The sequence below is a fragment of the Toxorhynchites rutilus genome, chromosome 3 (genome assembly GCF_029784135.1).
Source record: "Toxorhynchites rutilus septentrionalis strain SRP chromosome 3, ASM2978413v1, whole genome shotgun sequence".
NCBI lineage: Eukaryota > Metazoa > Arthropoda > Insecta > Diptera > Culicidae > Toxorhynchites > Toxorhynchites rutilus.
In genome coordinates, this window is record NC_073746.1 from 273,236,916 (window position 1) to 273,252,277 (window position 15,362).

Consider the following 15,362-nt stretch of genomic DNA (forward strand, 5'->3'; position numbering starts at 1 on the left):
AAATCACACTGCGGTTTCGATGAGTTCCATCTGCGTGTTTTCAGCGGTATGTACATCATGGAAACTGAATGGGGTAAAGAAAATTGGGAATTATTTCATGTGCTTTGCAATACCAAAATCTACGAGAAAAATCAGCATCAATCGACTGTAGTGCATCAACATTCTTCCTAGTTGCCACCACATGAGAAATTCTCAATGTCAGAAAAAGAAGTAAAATTAAAACATCCCATTTGTTGTTTGAACCTGAGTTTGTTTTGGAGTGAAAAAAAAAGAAAAGAATACATAAAAATCAAATGTCAAATTTCATGGTATGGGTATGTTCGTAATTCTTCGGATCGTTTGACGTTTACTCGCAACCGAGTAACTAACAACGTATAAACCCAGTTTTACTGACGTTATTTGCTCGAATTTATGCGAATGTGAGCAGCACAGAACCACAAATGTGAAAAAGTCCTCGAGTATTATCGAGAATATATGTAAGAAGGTTAAATTAGCATGGACATGAACGGGAAAGAAAACATAAAAAGATCAACTTGGATACACAAGATTAAGAAGAAATACTCACTAAACTATTTTTATTCAATTGTATGGAAGATTTCTCAACGATTGGGGTTCGATAACGCATACGTGTGGTAGTGTTGACAATAGTTAGAAAATGCATCAGTTTAGGCTGAGTATAAATGGAGTAGTGCCAAAACTGACACCATTGTACTTACGAGAATGGTGCTAATGCCGATGCACTTGCCAATACTACCGCACCTATCCTATATTGACATTACTTTCAAACAGTTGCCGTACAAATCAATATAACTTACTTATCATTCAATGTTATATTTCTTATCATTCAAATATCATTCCATGTTATATTTCAGAAGTGGTATTGTCCAAGCAAAGTCTTCAAAATCCTCAACCATCGACAAGTAGCCGTGTAAATACACAGACCATTTGATGGAACTTGTGAATCTTCAATATTTTGGTTAGTGTTATCCTCATCTATACGTCGTTTTTTTCTTTGGAACACACCTATTGTACCAAATCACTGCAAAACATGATTCACGAATTCGCATAACGTATTTTCTCTATTTCTGTTAACCGACATAGTTTATTACGGTTACATTTGGGGTTGTTAATACCAACACTGCATTTGTTATTCTTGCAAATCCTGGAGATCACGGATTACCTCATGTTGCTAAACAATGTCACACTTTTCTTTATTGAATTCTGATGATTACGCAGCAACAAAATAATGCTATTTATTTTCCGTCACTTTATATTTGCTGCCGGTCACGAGTCGTGACTCACGACTAGTAATTTTCAAACAACTGCAGAGCCATTTTATTCATCCGTTAGGTGTCTATACAATCCATTTATTATTATCATATCTTTAGTGACTTACAGTGACTCTTAATTGATACCTAAATCTACAACAATTATTCGATACCTGACCGACCGATCAAGAGATTTTTGACAGATGGCTATTGTTTGAGAGCTGTCGTAGCTCTCTGAATTGAAACATATTGTATTTGACTACAAAAACAAGCTGAAAACTGTACTTTAGCATCCAAGGGTCACCATCAATCCATTTCTACTTGTTATTGATTTTTTCTATAGCTGTACAAAAAAATAGAAAATTTTCAAGAAAAAATTAGGTAAGGTCTTCACGCCCAGAAAGTTTCATTAAGTTCTGAGAGGGTCATGCCAATCCCATAGACGAGTTGGCGCGAAATCCGTCATAGATGACATTGAGCACCGTGTTCAATTTTTGTAAAGTAAAAACGGTAATAGATTTTCGGGTGGAATAAACACGCTTCTAAAACAAAATTTGTTAATGAAAATCCGTTCTACATATCAAATATGTGTTCCATGTGAAAAAATAACAAATATTGGGAAAAATCTTGAACGAAAATTGTGTCTGATGAACACTTTATACGGATTATGGATAAAGTTTTGGTGGAAATGCAAGAAAATTTATAGAAAAATATGGGTGGGTTATATCTATGATATAACCGCAAGGTTGACGTTGGACTACTGTTGGCTTAGTAATCATTTGTTTGTATTGATTAAATTATTAATTGGTTAAAACAATTTTCGAATTCAATAGGATTCAACATATTTGCTGTTTAGATGGTTGTGTTGGGATAACCGTAAATCGGGCCACACAAAACGGGGCAGTTATGACGTTTAGAGAGCACTTGACATTTTACAGTTAATTATCTCATAAAAATAACATTGTATCAATTGCGTAGAAATATTTCCTATTAATTGATGTAAACATCTTTCCAATCTATTAAGAAATGTTCGAGTTATAAGTATTCGAAATCTTTCATTTTTTCCTGCATGTTCTGTGTTTAGGTTTTCATTTTACCCCCCATATATTTCTGCTAACACCCGTAGTCCCACGTCAAAAATCCATTGTCGGTCCGCTGAGACCAGCGCGGTTAAGATGGAAAATTCAGTGTCGGTCCTCAGGGACCGACGCGAGGCTCAATTAAAGGTAACAAAGGTAACAACCTTTGTTTCCTTTATCTGACACTGTACTTGAATTAACTTTTTAGTGATTCTTGCACGATTTACAACTTGATCTAACCTAGCCCTTTGATTGGAATTGTGTTTGTTTCGCAGAACGCTGAGATGTGTTCCTGGCCTCCGTGGAGCGGGGAAACATTGGGATCCAAACGCTTCTAGTATGGAATCCGAGGGTGATGATCTTCCAGATTCGGATGAAACTTACGCACAGGTATGCATTCGGGAATTTACATCTTAGCAATCAATCCAATATTAGCATAATATTTTTTTACTTATCTCTCACCCTCCTATCCAGGGCAAAGACACTGACCCAGTGAAAAAGCGCAAGGTCAAGCGTAAAGCGGTAGCCAAAAAAGCCAAACCCAAGGCAAAATCTAAGGCGCCGGCCAAGAAAATCAAAAAGGAAACCAAAGCAGCAGCATCATCGGATGCAGAAAGACAAACCGAAAATAGCGACTCGTCTTCTTCAGAAGATGAGAAGGCACCGCCCTCGAAGCCGCCACAGTCTTCCAAGGCCGAGGATGCGAAAAAGCGAAAGCGGGAGCCCAAGGAGAAGAACCAGGTGATTGAGGTTCTGGGTAAAAAGCGAATGGCAAGCCTGAACGCCACTGCCATGCTGGCGGCGACTTACGAGGTGCAAAGGATCCTGTATCGAAATACGGACTCAGATTCGGATAGTCCACCCGAAAAGCCCAAGCCAAAGAAGGCGAAGGAGCAGAAGGAGACGAAGGATAAAGAGGCAGCCAAAGCGGAGGAAAAGAAGGAAGGCAAAACGACGAGTGGGTCTAAGGAAGAATCGAAGCCGGAAGAAGGCGCAGAAAAGACAAAGTCTCCTGAGAAAGAAAAACCCAAAGAGAAAGAACTGGAGAAAAACAAAGATGAAGCTGAAGTGGAGGAACGAACCGTTACAATAAAAACTGAACCCTTGCGTGACAGAAATAATGAAACCGAAATTAAGCATGAACTTGAAGAGGTAAGCGTGAACGTTTATGTCGTCTCATTAGGGCCGTTAATTATACGTTTATTTGTTACTCAACACAGCCCCGCCCGGTATCCAGTAACGTTGTTATCGCCCAGGACACGGAAGTTACAATTACCGGGGTGTACGTAAATTCCACCCTTGGAACCAACCAGGAAGCTTACTGTAAAATGCAGTATCGCGTTCAGCAGAGCGTAACCGAGGAGAGATTGGTGCGCCCGGGAGAAGCGCCACCCAAATCCTACACGCCGCTGACAGCATTGTCCAGTATGCGTCCACCAGCCGATCAAAGTGAGTAGCTATCTATCAGTTGTCCATCCCGACCGATTCAATTTAAATTGATTAAACATGATTGCCTTTCACCATTCTCCACATCCGATCGAACCGTCAATAAGTTCACAATGAATATGTGATATGACACCGAAAACGGCTGTCTATCCGTTTGTGAGGCAAGCGGTTATTGAAACCCACTTTCGCTCCGGTCACCACACGTTGACTGGCCCTGAAATTGCCTGTCGAACAACCGAAAATAATTCCTTTCCATTTGTGTCGGTTCATAATCCGATATCGATTCCCATCCTCCTTTCGCGACCTTTCGCGCGAGAAGCTGTTTCATCCGGGCAGTGCGCATCGACATTTGGCCAGATTTTGTTGTTTCATTTTATTTGGCTCTGGTTTTCAACACGCTCGAGGCCCTGAATCAAGCCACTGCATGCGCTGGAGGGAGCTTCCGGCAGTGCTTTTAATCGCCGCCTCGATGTTCGGAGGGCCGGTTGTGCCGTACCGCCCGAACAACCCATTCTGCCTGGTGGTGTCATAAGCCACATGCACGTCGATACACATCCGAAAAGCCATCACTTTGTGGAATTAATTATAACGTAACAGTGCATCGAAATTAAGTGAGCTTGTTGTGTTGTGCACTGAAATTGTTGTTCATTGTTTAATAAATAGCTCGATAGTCCTTTTCTTTTTACCGACTGATTGTGTCATTTTTATCGATTGTTACTCGAACCGAAGCAATTATTTTTAAATTCTACATGATTCACTATAATTAGTGCAGTTCAGCGATTATCGTCAGCTTCTAATTGGTTGGTCGTTATGCTTTCAGATATAACAACACCGCCACTGTTCGGCTCAACATCACAGTGCGAATCGCCGCTTAGTTTAGGACCTCCGCGGTCATTCTACCCACCGCCCACGTCCTCGTCCGGAAGTTCCAGTGCGTTTTGTGCACCAATACCGCACGATAGTCCAGGTAAGTTCGAGTCTGTCAATTATATATGAAATGTGAGCTGCTAATTTTATAAACAACGATAGATAAAAGGCGCATTATCAAATTTTGAAGTACAACAGTGTTGAACAGTACAAACAAATGAATAATTTCGAAACACGAAGCTATTGAAAACATTGCCTTTTTATTCCGTAGAAGGTATAAGATGCTGATTAGATCCTATTAGCTATCAAATACCCGCAATTATTATTGTACAAAAAAAATTGTAATGGGTTGTACCAGGACACGAACGAGGTTCTCGACGTAGAACTACGGAATTATATTATTCAATCCACTTGTTTATCACATCGGATATTATTTTAGAATGCATCGAAATTTTCGTAATATCTTTTTAGCTATTTATTTTTTTTTACTTCAGTAGACTCGAAAGAGTCGAGTAGAGTCGAAAGTTATCAGCACTGCTCGTTTATTTGGTTAAACTCGCATCAGACTTTCTCCCTCCCACTCAGATATCGATCACAAACTATGAACTCTTTTGCTCCTATATTCCGCTTAAGATGTGATCGAACCCCACAACATGCAACAGTAAGGTTACCCTACTGGCATTTGAAAGCATACTTTCATGAATTATACGTTTATCTAAATAAATGCAGTGTAGGGGAAAAGGGGGGAATTTGGACCACCTAAGCAAATCGCCTAATATTTCCAAACCAATACGGTCTAAATCAAAAATGTTACATTGTATACTGAGTTACACTTGTTTTCTCTCAATCAATAACGTTTAATCATTATAACAAGCTTCAAACTACCAAATATATAATAAAATAAAAGAGATGATTTTTGGACATTAAAATTTGATGCAGGGTGTTTTGGGCCGTCTGTGGGGTGATTTAGTCCAATGTGTGTTTCATAGAAAAAAAAAAAATACTTATGTTTATGTAAAGTATTTTGGGATAATGTTACAACCAGTAACAGTGTTTTGGGATCGATACCAGGTATCTTAGCCAGATTCCAGACCAGAATGATTGGATTGGCACCATCTCGAATTCTGCATGAATCTTTTCACTGTTGTTCGAGCATTTTCAAACACTTTCGTTGTTGGTCAAAGAAAATCCGTTCTTGATGGCCTAAGTTGCTCTTTCAAGCTCCTCCTTCTTTCAACGTTGTCTGCCCATCTTCTTTTTGTAATTCCGTGACATCTGGAATCAATTAAATAAAAAAAGCCTCAAACTTGTAGGACCAATTCACCCCACAGAAACGTGTCCATGTCACCCCACACAACATGCAAAAATTAAAATGCAATTAATTTCATTTATTGTTATCAAATTTACAGTTTCGCTGCATCAAATTGTTCATCTTCTGTAGACGAACAGAACTATACTGCACAATACACGAAAAGTTTGTTTAATCAGCGGGAAAAACTTTAAAATCACGATCGGAAAACTCACATTTTTTGACAATCAAAGTGCTTGTTGTGTTCATGCTACCGTTTCCTTCCACCTATCGAATTTTACCAAAGTTTTTTTTACGTTAGTTACATACGGTTCAATAATAAAAGAAAATGACATTATAAAAAATCCGAGTTGAGCCGTACTTTTTGAGATAAAGGGGTGGTCCAAATCACCCCGTATGCCCAACTCACCCCGTGTTACCCTATATCTATATTACAAAATATCCTCGTATGCTGCTTTTCTTTGTCGTAGCATACCTCGATACAGAGGGCTTCCTCTCCTTGTATCGAGCTGTGTGTGTATGTGTGTGAAATCAGCATTAGGCATGAATGATATCCGCTCGGTGTGTTATGCTAGCTCACTCGCATCTGTGTTTTCATTGTATTATATTTTTGGTTTCCGCCTCTAGCCCCGAGAAGGGCCCTTGTGGAAAGAAACTCTATTCCATACTCCTCCTTCACCCGACAAGAAAACAATCCTCTCCCGCTCGACGCTCTGTGGCAACCATGTTGCTTCGATGACCACCAAACGAGAAGTGGTGTGGCTTCAAATCGTGGATGGCTTATTTAAACCAAATATGTTGAAAACGGGCAGAAACGAATGTATCAGTTGCTCGTTATTGACAGCTCTGTTCGGGAATGCAGATCTATCGGACGAACAAATGTATGGGAATATCAGAATACTTCTAGTTTTCATTAATTTAAACTGTTTAGGCATGAGTGGATTGTACTGTATAATGAATCAAACGAATCTTAGAGAATTTCCGATTCCATTGATGTGCAAAGTACCAGAATTTGTTCGCTGTGAAAATAGTTATTAACATTAACTTTATTTCACATAAACGTGACCTGTTTTCTGATTTGGCACCCTTCCTGAAAGACGTAGTTCTACGTCAAAAGTTTTTGGAGAAATTCAGTATATCTTTGGAAACTGCAAAACAAAACTTTGGCGCTTCCCAATTAAATTCAAAACATCGAATGCAATGATTTCACACATTGGTCACGTATTTCAATACAGTTTATCCTTCCTGGCAAATAAAGTTTGAATTTAGAATCCGAAATAACGAAACCAGTTGTATCTAGTATTGGTTAAAGATACAAAAAGGTTTTTATATCAAAATGCAGATAATTGTTCTTTTCAGAAAAAATATTGAAAAAAAAATTCGGCTACAGTTTTGATGAACTTTCAACCTTCTGTTGGTCAACCTTAGCGGCCTTTTTATTCCACCATCTACCATGTCTGCAGCATCCCGAGCCACTTTAACACCCTTCTTCCGCTTGACAGTTGCCCAATATTTTTCGATTGAGCAGAATTGGAGGCAATTAAGTGTATGGAAGAGTTTTTCAATGTAATCGACCCCATTATCACGGTACCACTGAAGTTATCTCTCGCCTGTAGTGTAACCTTCTTCTGGCCGAAACTTAACCGGACTTTTTTGAACCTTAATAAACGAAAGGAGACGTTTCTGCTAGCGCACATCCCTATACTTTTTCATGTCTATTATTTTGTTTGTGGCGAGAACTTTGGTTTTGGTTCACAGTTTAAATTTGAACGAACTTAAAGTTGCTGGAGACATATACTCTGACAGTTGCATATTAGAATTTCAGGCCTGGGAGCTGTCCGAAATCCATCGTCATGTACGTTTCGTCGTTCATCAGCATACATCCTTCGTACTTCGTCAAAACTTTGTTGCACAACTTTCGAGCGTCTTTTGGCCAACAGATTTTGTTTCAGCGCCCTGTTTGGTTGCTCGCAGGCACGGAAATTACGATAACCTTCTCGCATACAGATTCACCGGGTATGGTACTTTGGTTCAAATTGTGTTTTCTGGCGATGTCGTAGTCCGAAAGCTCCAGGTTTGCCTTAATTGTTCTCAATACCTTCAACCTCAGCTTTCGATCATACGTTCTAGATAGACGCGTCCTCTGATCCATCCGAACAACAACAGAGCAATTCCAAATGAAATCGACAAATGACAAAACATTAGTATTTTTGATTCGAATGAAAGTTTGTATTCCGTTTAAGTTGGAGGAAATATGAGGTTTCCACAGCAATTGGGAATTTTCTGACTCGAGTGTAACTTTTGAAAAGGGCGTTTCGATTTTAGTACGAACATTTTTTGATAATTTATATCTAAAAAATCATGAGTCGTACCGAAATAGTGTCTTAGAAAGAGTTTTAGAGTATTGATGTTAACACTAAACGTACCACGAGGGGTCAAATGACCCATTTTAAACATTTAGTTCAAATTTTCTTGCGAATTACATTGTCACAAAAACATTTGCCTACACTACTTTTCCCATACAACATACATCGAATGTATTTTTCAATGTTTACTCCTCTCTTGTTATTATTCTTACTGAGAAATATATGTAATCTGCCCTAACTACCGCAACGGGTCATTTGACCCTTGCAAACATTTATATAATATCAAAAAGATTTGTATGTGTGGTTGTGATACAAAAGTATTGCATTACACATTTTTTGCTATTGCTTCATATATTTTGTTGTATATGTGAATGAATGATTGATGATTAGAATTAATTGTATTACTAACTATCTAAGCGAGCTAACAGTAACCATTCCAAGCTACAGTGCTATTTTGCGTGTCAAAAATTGTAATTTCATTGTTTTGCTAATAATTGTTATTCTAAAAATGTCGAAATATACGGGAGAAAGATGGTATGCCATGTTTCTCAACAAAACTTTATAAATCAAGTCATTGTTCACTAAATTCATAAAGGGTCACTTGAATGGGTATACATAAAACATCGGTAGGTTTAGTGTTAACACGTGAAAAAAATATACACTGAGAAAAACAATTAGCACTCTTTTTTTATTTACAAAAAAAAACTTTAATTTGCATTTATTTTTCATATAAAATAGAAGTTATGTTGAAAATTTAAAAAAAATCAGTCCAAGATGGTAAAACTATTTTTGACGAACTATGTGGAACATCGAATTTTTACGAATTTTTGAAACATCGAATTTTTATATGTTAACAATCATTTTTAGCCACAAATTATGAATCCTGATGTGATGAGAAACAAAATAACCTTTTTATACATCTCCTTCTAATCGGAATATTTAAAAAAATATTTCTAATTCATTAATATACCGTCATGTTCATGAAATTTTATGAATTTGCTTATAACTTTCAACAACTTTTCCAAATACAGTGGAACCCCGATTATCCGCGGAATAGTCGGGCTAGCTCATCGCGGATCACGAAACACAACAATAAACACACAATAACACACAATAAATGACTAAAAATGAGGTGCAAACACAAACAAAAAACAGATATTTCAGTTTGAAAACAATGTTTTATCAATACAGGAATCATTGAACTATCCATCTGTGAGGTCGTGTACACCAGTAGTCAAATAATGTGAAAGTCATGACCAAAACAGAAGAACAAAAACCTACAATTCATTGTCAAATTTAGGGTAGGTTCATAGAATTACTATTGAACTCGCTTTCGCGGATAAACCGCACCGCGGATCATCCGCTCGCGGATAATGGGGGCTCTACTGTACATCATTATGATAAAATATAGGTTTAGAAGTTACCCATGTTATGTTGAGGAGTTTTAACCCACTTGTCTTCAAATGTTTTTCAACGTAACTTTTAAACATATATTTTCACCATAATGATATATTTGGACAAGTTGTTGAAAATTATAAGCAATACGAGCGCACCGTCAATTCTTTTCGGGTATTTTGTCCACCAATCCCGCACATGTTGGATGAAATGATATGCACAGTGGATAGCTACCACTGCTTTCGCAGTGGTATTGATGTATTCAAATTGTATTCCGCTACTACGAGGGTCGTTTGAAAAGTCCGTGCAAACTCGGAGAGATCGCCCTACTGTCGCGCATGGAGGTTATGTTTAATTAGTAGCAGTAGCTAATTTCAGCCAGATCGGTCTCTTTTTTTGTGTTTGGCATTCGTTTCAAACGAGTGTTTTTTTTTCATCTCGACAACGCACCAGCTCACGCCTCAACAGTAATTGTCGCAAAATCAATGGAAATAGGGTTCCAACTCGTTTCACATAGCCCTTTTCTCCAGACTTGGCTCCCTCGGACTCAGTCTTGCTAGTGGTCACCATCGTATGACTATTTATGAAGACGTATATACTGTGCAATTAATGAACATCATAAAATGAACATTCAATCGACCGTCGAACTAAAAGTGTCATATGACATTTCGACATTTCTTCGTCTTATTCATTTGATGTTCATCATTCTATAATCAAACAACAGTGTTCACGGGAAACGCTCATCGGTTAAAACGTTCAAACCTAAATGGAAACTATGTGAAATAATAGAGAAGAGGTTTACTCCAAACAATTAGATAGTTATTATTTGAGGGGCTTAGAATGCAAGGGGTGTAAGTGACTTGATCGATTTCTCTTCATGAACTTTTTCTTTAGTTAATAACTCAACTGCAAAAACGTTCCAATTTAAGTTTGCTATAGAGTCCAATAGATGAGGTTCTGACCTATCTTGCCAAATACAGTACGGAATGTTTTTGCAGCTAAGTTATGACCAAAAGAGAGAGTCGATGTAGAGAAATCGATCAAATCACTTACACCCCTTTCATTCTAAGCCCCTCATTTTGGTCCGAACTTTTCATGCGACCCTCGTATGAAATGTTTGTATGTATGGGAGCAGAAATCTCTTTCTTTTTGCTTTTTTCATCTCTTTTGGGATTGCATCCAAAAAAAAGTCCAAACGATGTCAACGGGGATCGAACCAAGGCCGACTGGAATGCAAGGTTGTTTTATACGACCACGCTATCCATATAGCTACAGGTGGTGTTGGGTAAATGCGTGATAATATTACATCTCATTATAAAATGAAGTTAGAAAGTGTTTTCTAATAGTAAAAAGAAGAGCTTAACGTGAATCTATATCTATCTCGGTCTGGGCTGAGTATGTGGTAAAGTATGCGAAAAACTTTAATGCGTACTTATTTGCAATGTGTCTCTTGTTTCGCTCGCTCATGTTGATCTTATATTGCAATACCATATGTATTACACAAATGCAATACCAGTATTTCAGAGTCATGACATTTTCTGTTATATTTAGGCTCATTTAACACGTTGAGTGCCACGGTTTTATAGCGACTCTATGGAAATTTTTAAAAGTATTAGGGCCAACGTTTCTTATCGTAGGGGAAGGTATTTTTGTTCAGAAGAGAAAGTTTATAAGCTTATATGCTTATATTAGTCACCTTTATTATCATATGTTATGCCGTTAATTACCAGTGACTGACGCAGCCTGAGAGAAAACTCGGTGGACCCCGGTGACTTTTGGTTATTCAGGGAAAATAACCCCTCCCACTCTAGCAACACTTGATCTATAGTACAATGGTCTTGATCTGTAGTACGATTTTGCCGGAAACAATAATCCTAGAATCATGTGGTCAACATTATCGGGCATGATTTTAGTACTACCATTTTTAAACCTTTTTTGAAAAAGTAAAAAAAGTAAAAAAAAGTAAAGTAAAGTAAACTTTCAGTAAATCAACGTGATTGTGGAAAACATCCTAGAGATCAATGTTGACACAATGAAATGCTTCAGTTTTGTATACATTGTGTTTGGGTAGCTTATACTAAGGATGGCCGTCTTATCCCGTCCTCCCCTACTAAATAACAAATGGATATTTGCAACTACAGTAGAACTCCGATTATCCACGAAATAGTCCAGAAAGGTCACTTCGGATAACAAACATCGTGGAAAACGTAATGAAGGTCAAAAAATGAAGTGCAAAAGTGAAAGAAGATATTGCAGCGTGAAAACTATATTTTATCAGTACAGGAATCATTAAACCATCCATCTGCAAGGTCGTGTATACCAGAGCAAGAGTCGGAAAGCTCTATTTACTCGTAACTGTCATTCGCGGATAATTGGGGTTCTTTTTTATTATTTGTTCAGATCCTATAAATGGTATTGAAACTCCGAGTACTACTTTACTCGCTAGTATTTACTCACTCACTCACTGGCTACTATATTTTCGTGTTCTTAAATACTATTCCATTTCACTGTAGTCTCAAAGTGGCTCGCCGCCGCGAAAGGATTACGAGAAAGATCCCACTTGTAAACCAACCGCAAATCATGACCAGCGTACCAAAAAAAAATCTCCCACAAGTTGGCTCCGCGCGTTTCGATTACTGCAACGGGAACTAATTCCTTGAACTTTTACGACCAGACCACTACAAGGACGACACCTTCCTGCTTTCCGGACATGTAGCGAGGGAGGTGCATCACACGAGAAACGAGAAAATATGCAAGCTTTTTCTGCTGCCGCACGGGTGCAGAAATATGAACACCCGTAGCTCGTAAAATGGAATAACCTTCTCGGTAACGGGTTTCCATCGCTACGCATCGGGCAGCGATGTGAAGTACCGCATTAGAATCTGCCAACACAATATTTCCATCACGTACGTACGATTTCGGATGGTACCCTAGAAACGCCCACGGTTCTTTGCGATCCGAAACTGGTTTCATTCATCCGGTCGTCTGTAGGAGGAATGAGTGGGCGTAATTGTGAACAAGTCAGGGGGTCCAGGAATTGGAGTCCAACACGAGAAGGGTGGATAATATTTTCCCCAAGGATTCAATGAAATTTGAACAATATTTGAAAAATCCTCTAGATTCAAACACATCGTCCGCACTATTTGCTATCCGGCTTGATGATACCCACGCGAAAACCGAAAAGCCGCTTCCCAGAAAAGTATCATTACGTGAATCCCTTCCCCATCCTATGTATTCTGCTATTTAGCTGAGAATGATGACAACACATTCTTCCAGTAAGACAGCTCGTAAAAAAGCAATCCTTCGAGAAGCGAGATTCGCTTTGCTGAAACTGAAAATCGAGGACGAAGCGAGGAAAAATGTTCGCACCAAGCCAGGATTATCCGAACAACGACTAAGCAAGATGTGTCATCCTGGCATTACTCGAAACCACCAGAGCACGACGAGGGGAACTTTCTCTACAATGCGATAAGAAACGAGAAAGTTGTTTAAACAAGATCCTTTCGGAGATAGTTTTCAAATTATATGTGAAAGTTTGGTGAGAAAACTTATGACTGCGGAGCAAAGTGCGACACAGATTGACATCAATTATTCAATTATTGTTCCACAGACTGGTAGGAAAATGGGAAAGCATTGTGGTCCGAGCTACACCAATATTTTCTATTAGCTAGCCACTCTTGAGTTCAGTCATCCAAACCGGCCCAGTTATCCTCATCCGAAAAGTGATAAACAGCCAATCAGCTTCGGGCAAACACTTCGCACAAAGGCGACCGGACCCAGTCGCCAATGTTTCTTCTTCAGATGTCGATACCCCAAAAACGGAGCCAAAAAGAGGACCCGTCCCGGCTCGGTGGATATTTCCGTTCATTAGATTTCCCTCCCAAAATATCTGTTCTCAGCGCACACAAAAAGGGCGGCGATCGTTTTGTCGTCAGGAAAGAATCGGATAATTCCACAGCAAAAGGCAACCCAGAGACAACCGAAAACCTCTAAAATGCGATTATTTCTTTGCTCCGTCCATAGCGCACACTTCCGATGGAGGGAAGGGTGGTGGCACATTCAGGAGGTGGACACAAAAAACCATTGGTTGACGTTTTTTGCCTCCGCATTTCTGTGACGGTGCTGTCACCACAATGCTCCGTGGTGAAAGTGGAACTTTCATCGATGTATTTCTTTGTTTTTTTTTCTCTGTTGCTTCCGCTGTGTGCATTCATCGACCAGCGGTTTGCTGAGGGTTATTTCGAATGGACGTGGCAAACTGAGAGAGGACTACACCATTAACCCAAACCTCCTATGTCATATTTGGCTGTCAGATGTCGTGCGAGGCACCGTCACCACCAGCTAGCAATATAGTGGACATTTCCGGCGGATGTTGATAGGGTGTTTTCTGAGGGATGATCACATTGTGAAGGGTAGGCTAAATTTGTTGGTTTCTGTTTTCAATAGCGCCGTGTACGGTTTTGACACTGGCATTCGAACGAAAGGCAATCATTTGAATGAAATATTATCTAATAACTACTCGTTCCAATGAGGTCACAATTGATGAAAAATCGTTGTATTAACAAAGTTTCGTACGTATAACATCACATCACCCGATAACGGATCGTCCGAGTTGAACTGTCTTTATTCTGTCGTGATTGTCTTCGTCCGTAGAAAAATGTAAGGACGAGAAAAATATAAGCAAAATATGAAAGGTCGAAAAACAAATAATTTCCTATATGTTCCGCAGCGAGAAATTTGCCCAATTACAATTCATTAGTCCAGTAGGACAGCTTCTTAAAAGAAATTTGTATATTTGAATTGGAAAAAAAAGTGTCATAAATTGCATTGAACTTGAAGTTTATATGGAAGAATCAAATAAGCCTTGATTATATTCACAAAACCATTGAAATGTTAGGTGAAGTGTATTCGAGAATCAGGCCTATTATTTTCGCATGACTAAAACATTGATTAAACTACAGAAAAATAATTTTCTCAAATTATATGTCATACCTGTGGTCGCACTCAATGCGAAACTTCCATTTGAATCCTTTTGTTCATCCAATTACATGAACATCGTAAATCAAACAATTCATTGAAGTTTCCCTCGATTTTATTTTATTTTATTTCCTTGGTAGCAGTCATAATTTCAAAGAAATCTTGCTCGATAACAATCACTTCACGTACACCGACACTATGTATATCATCTTGGTATCGCTGAAATGATGTAAGTCTGATGGTTTTTATGTAGGCTAGGGAGTAGACATGATACACAAAACTTCTCTTTTATTTGTCTTTTTCTACGGGATTCCACGAATACTCACGGCACTCCGCTACATAATGATCATATTCAGCGAGCATTTAAAAAATAGACGTGTGGGTAAGCAAAAATACACCAAGAACTGTCAATTGAACTTTTCACAGAAAGGCAATAAAACATCCAAATCGAATTATATGTGTGGCGGTGGCGGAGGTGATAGCAGCCGCAGCAGAACAAATTTTCACATTTAATTTTCAATCGCTGAACACAGTCATCGGAAAAAAAATCACATTTGGCTTGAAATGCGCTGCGCTTTGGCGCATTTTTTAACCAGAGGACAATGCACAAGTTCGCGAAATTTTAATGATATACATAAAAAAAATAAATTTGCTT

General features: G+C 38.6%; 1 protein-coding gene across 1 annotated transcript in view; it reads left to right on the top strand.

Moving 5' to 3' along the window:
* LOC129774850 (protein piccolo-like) overlaps window positions 1-15,362 on the top strand; it is a 367,866-nt gene that overhangs the window by 37,148 nt on the left and 315,356 nt on the right. The window contains exons 4-7 of the mRNA XM_055778866.1: window positions 2,623-2,737; window positions 2,822-3,499; window positions 3,568-3,796; window positions 4,614-4,760. Coding sequence (XP_055634841.1) covers window positions 2,623-2,737; window positions 2,822-3,499; window positions 3,568-3,796; window positions 4,614-4,760 — 1,169 coding nt within the window. The remainder of the gene's footprint in view (window positions 1-2,622; window positions 2,738-2,821; window positions 3,500-3,567; window positions 3,797-4,613; window positions 4,761-15,362) is intronic.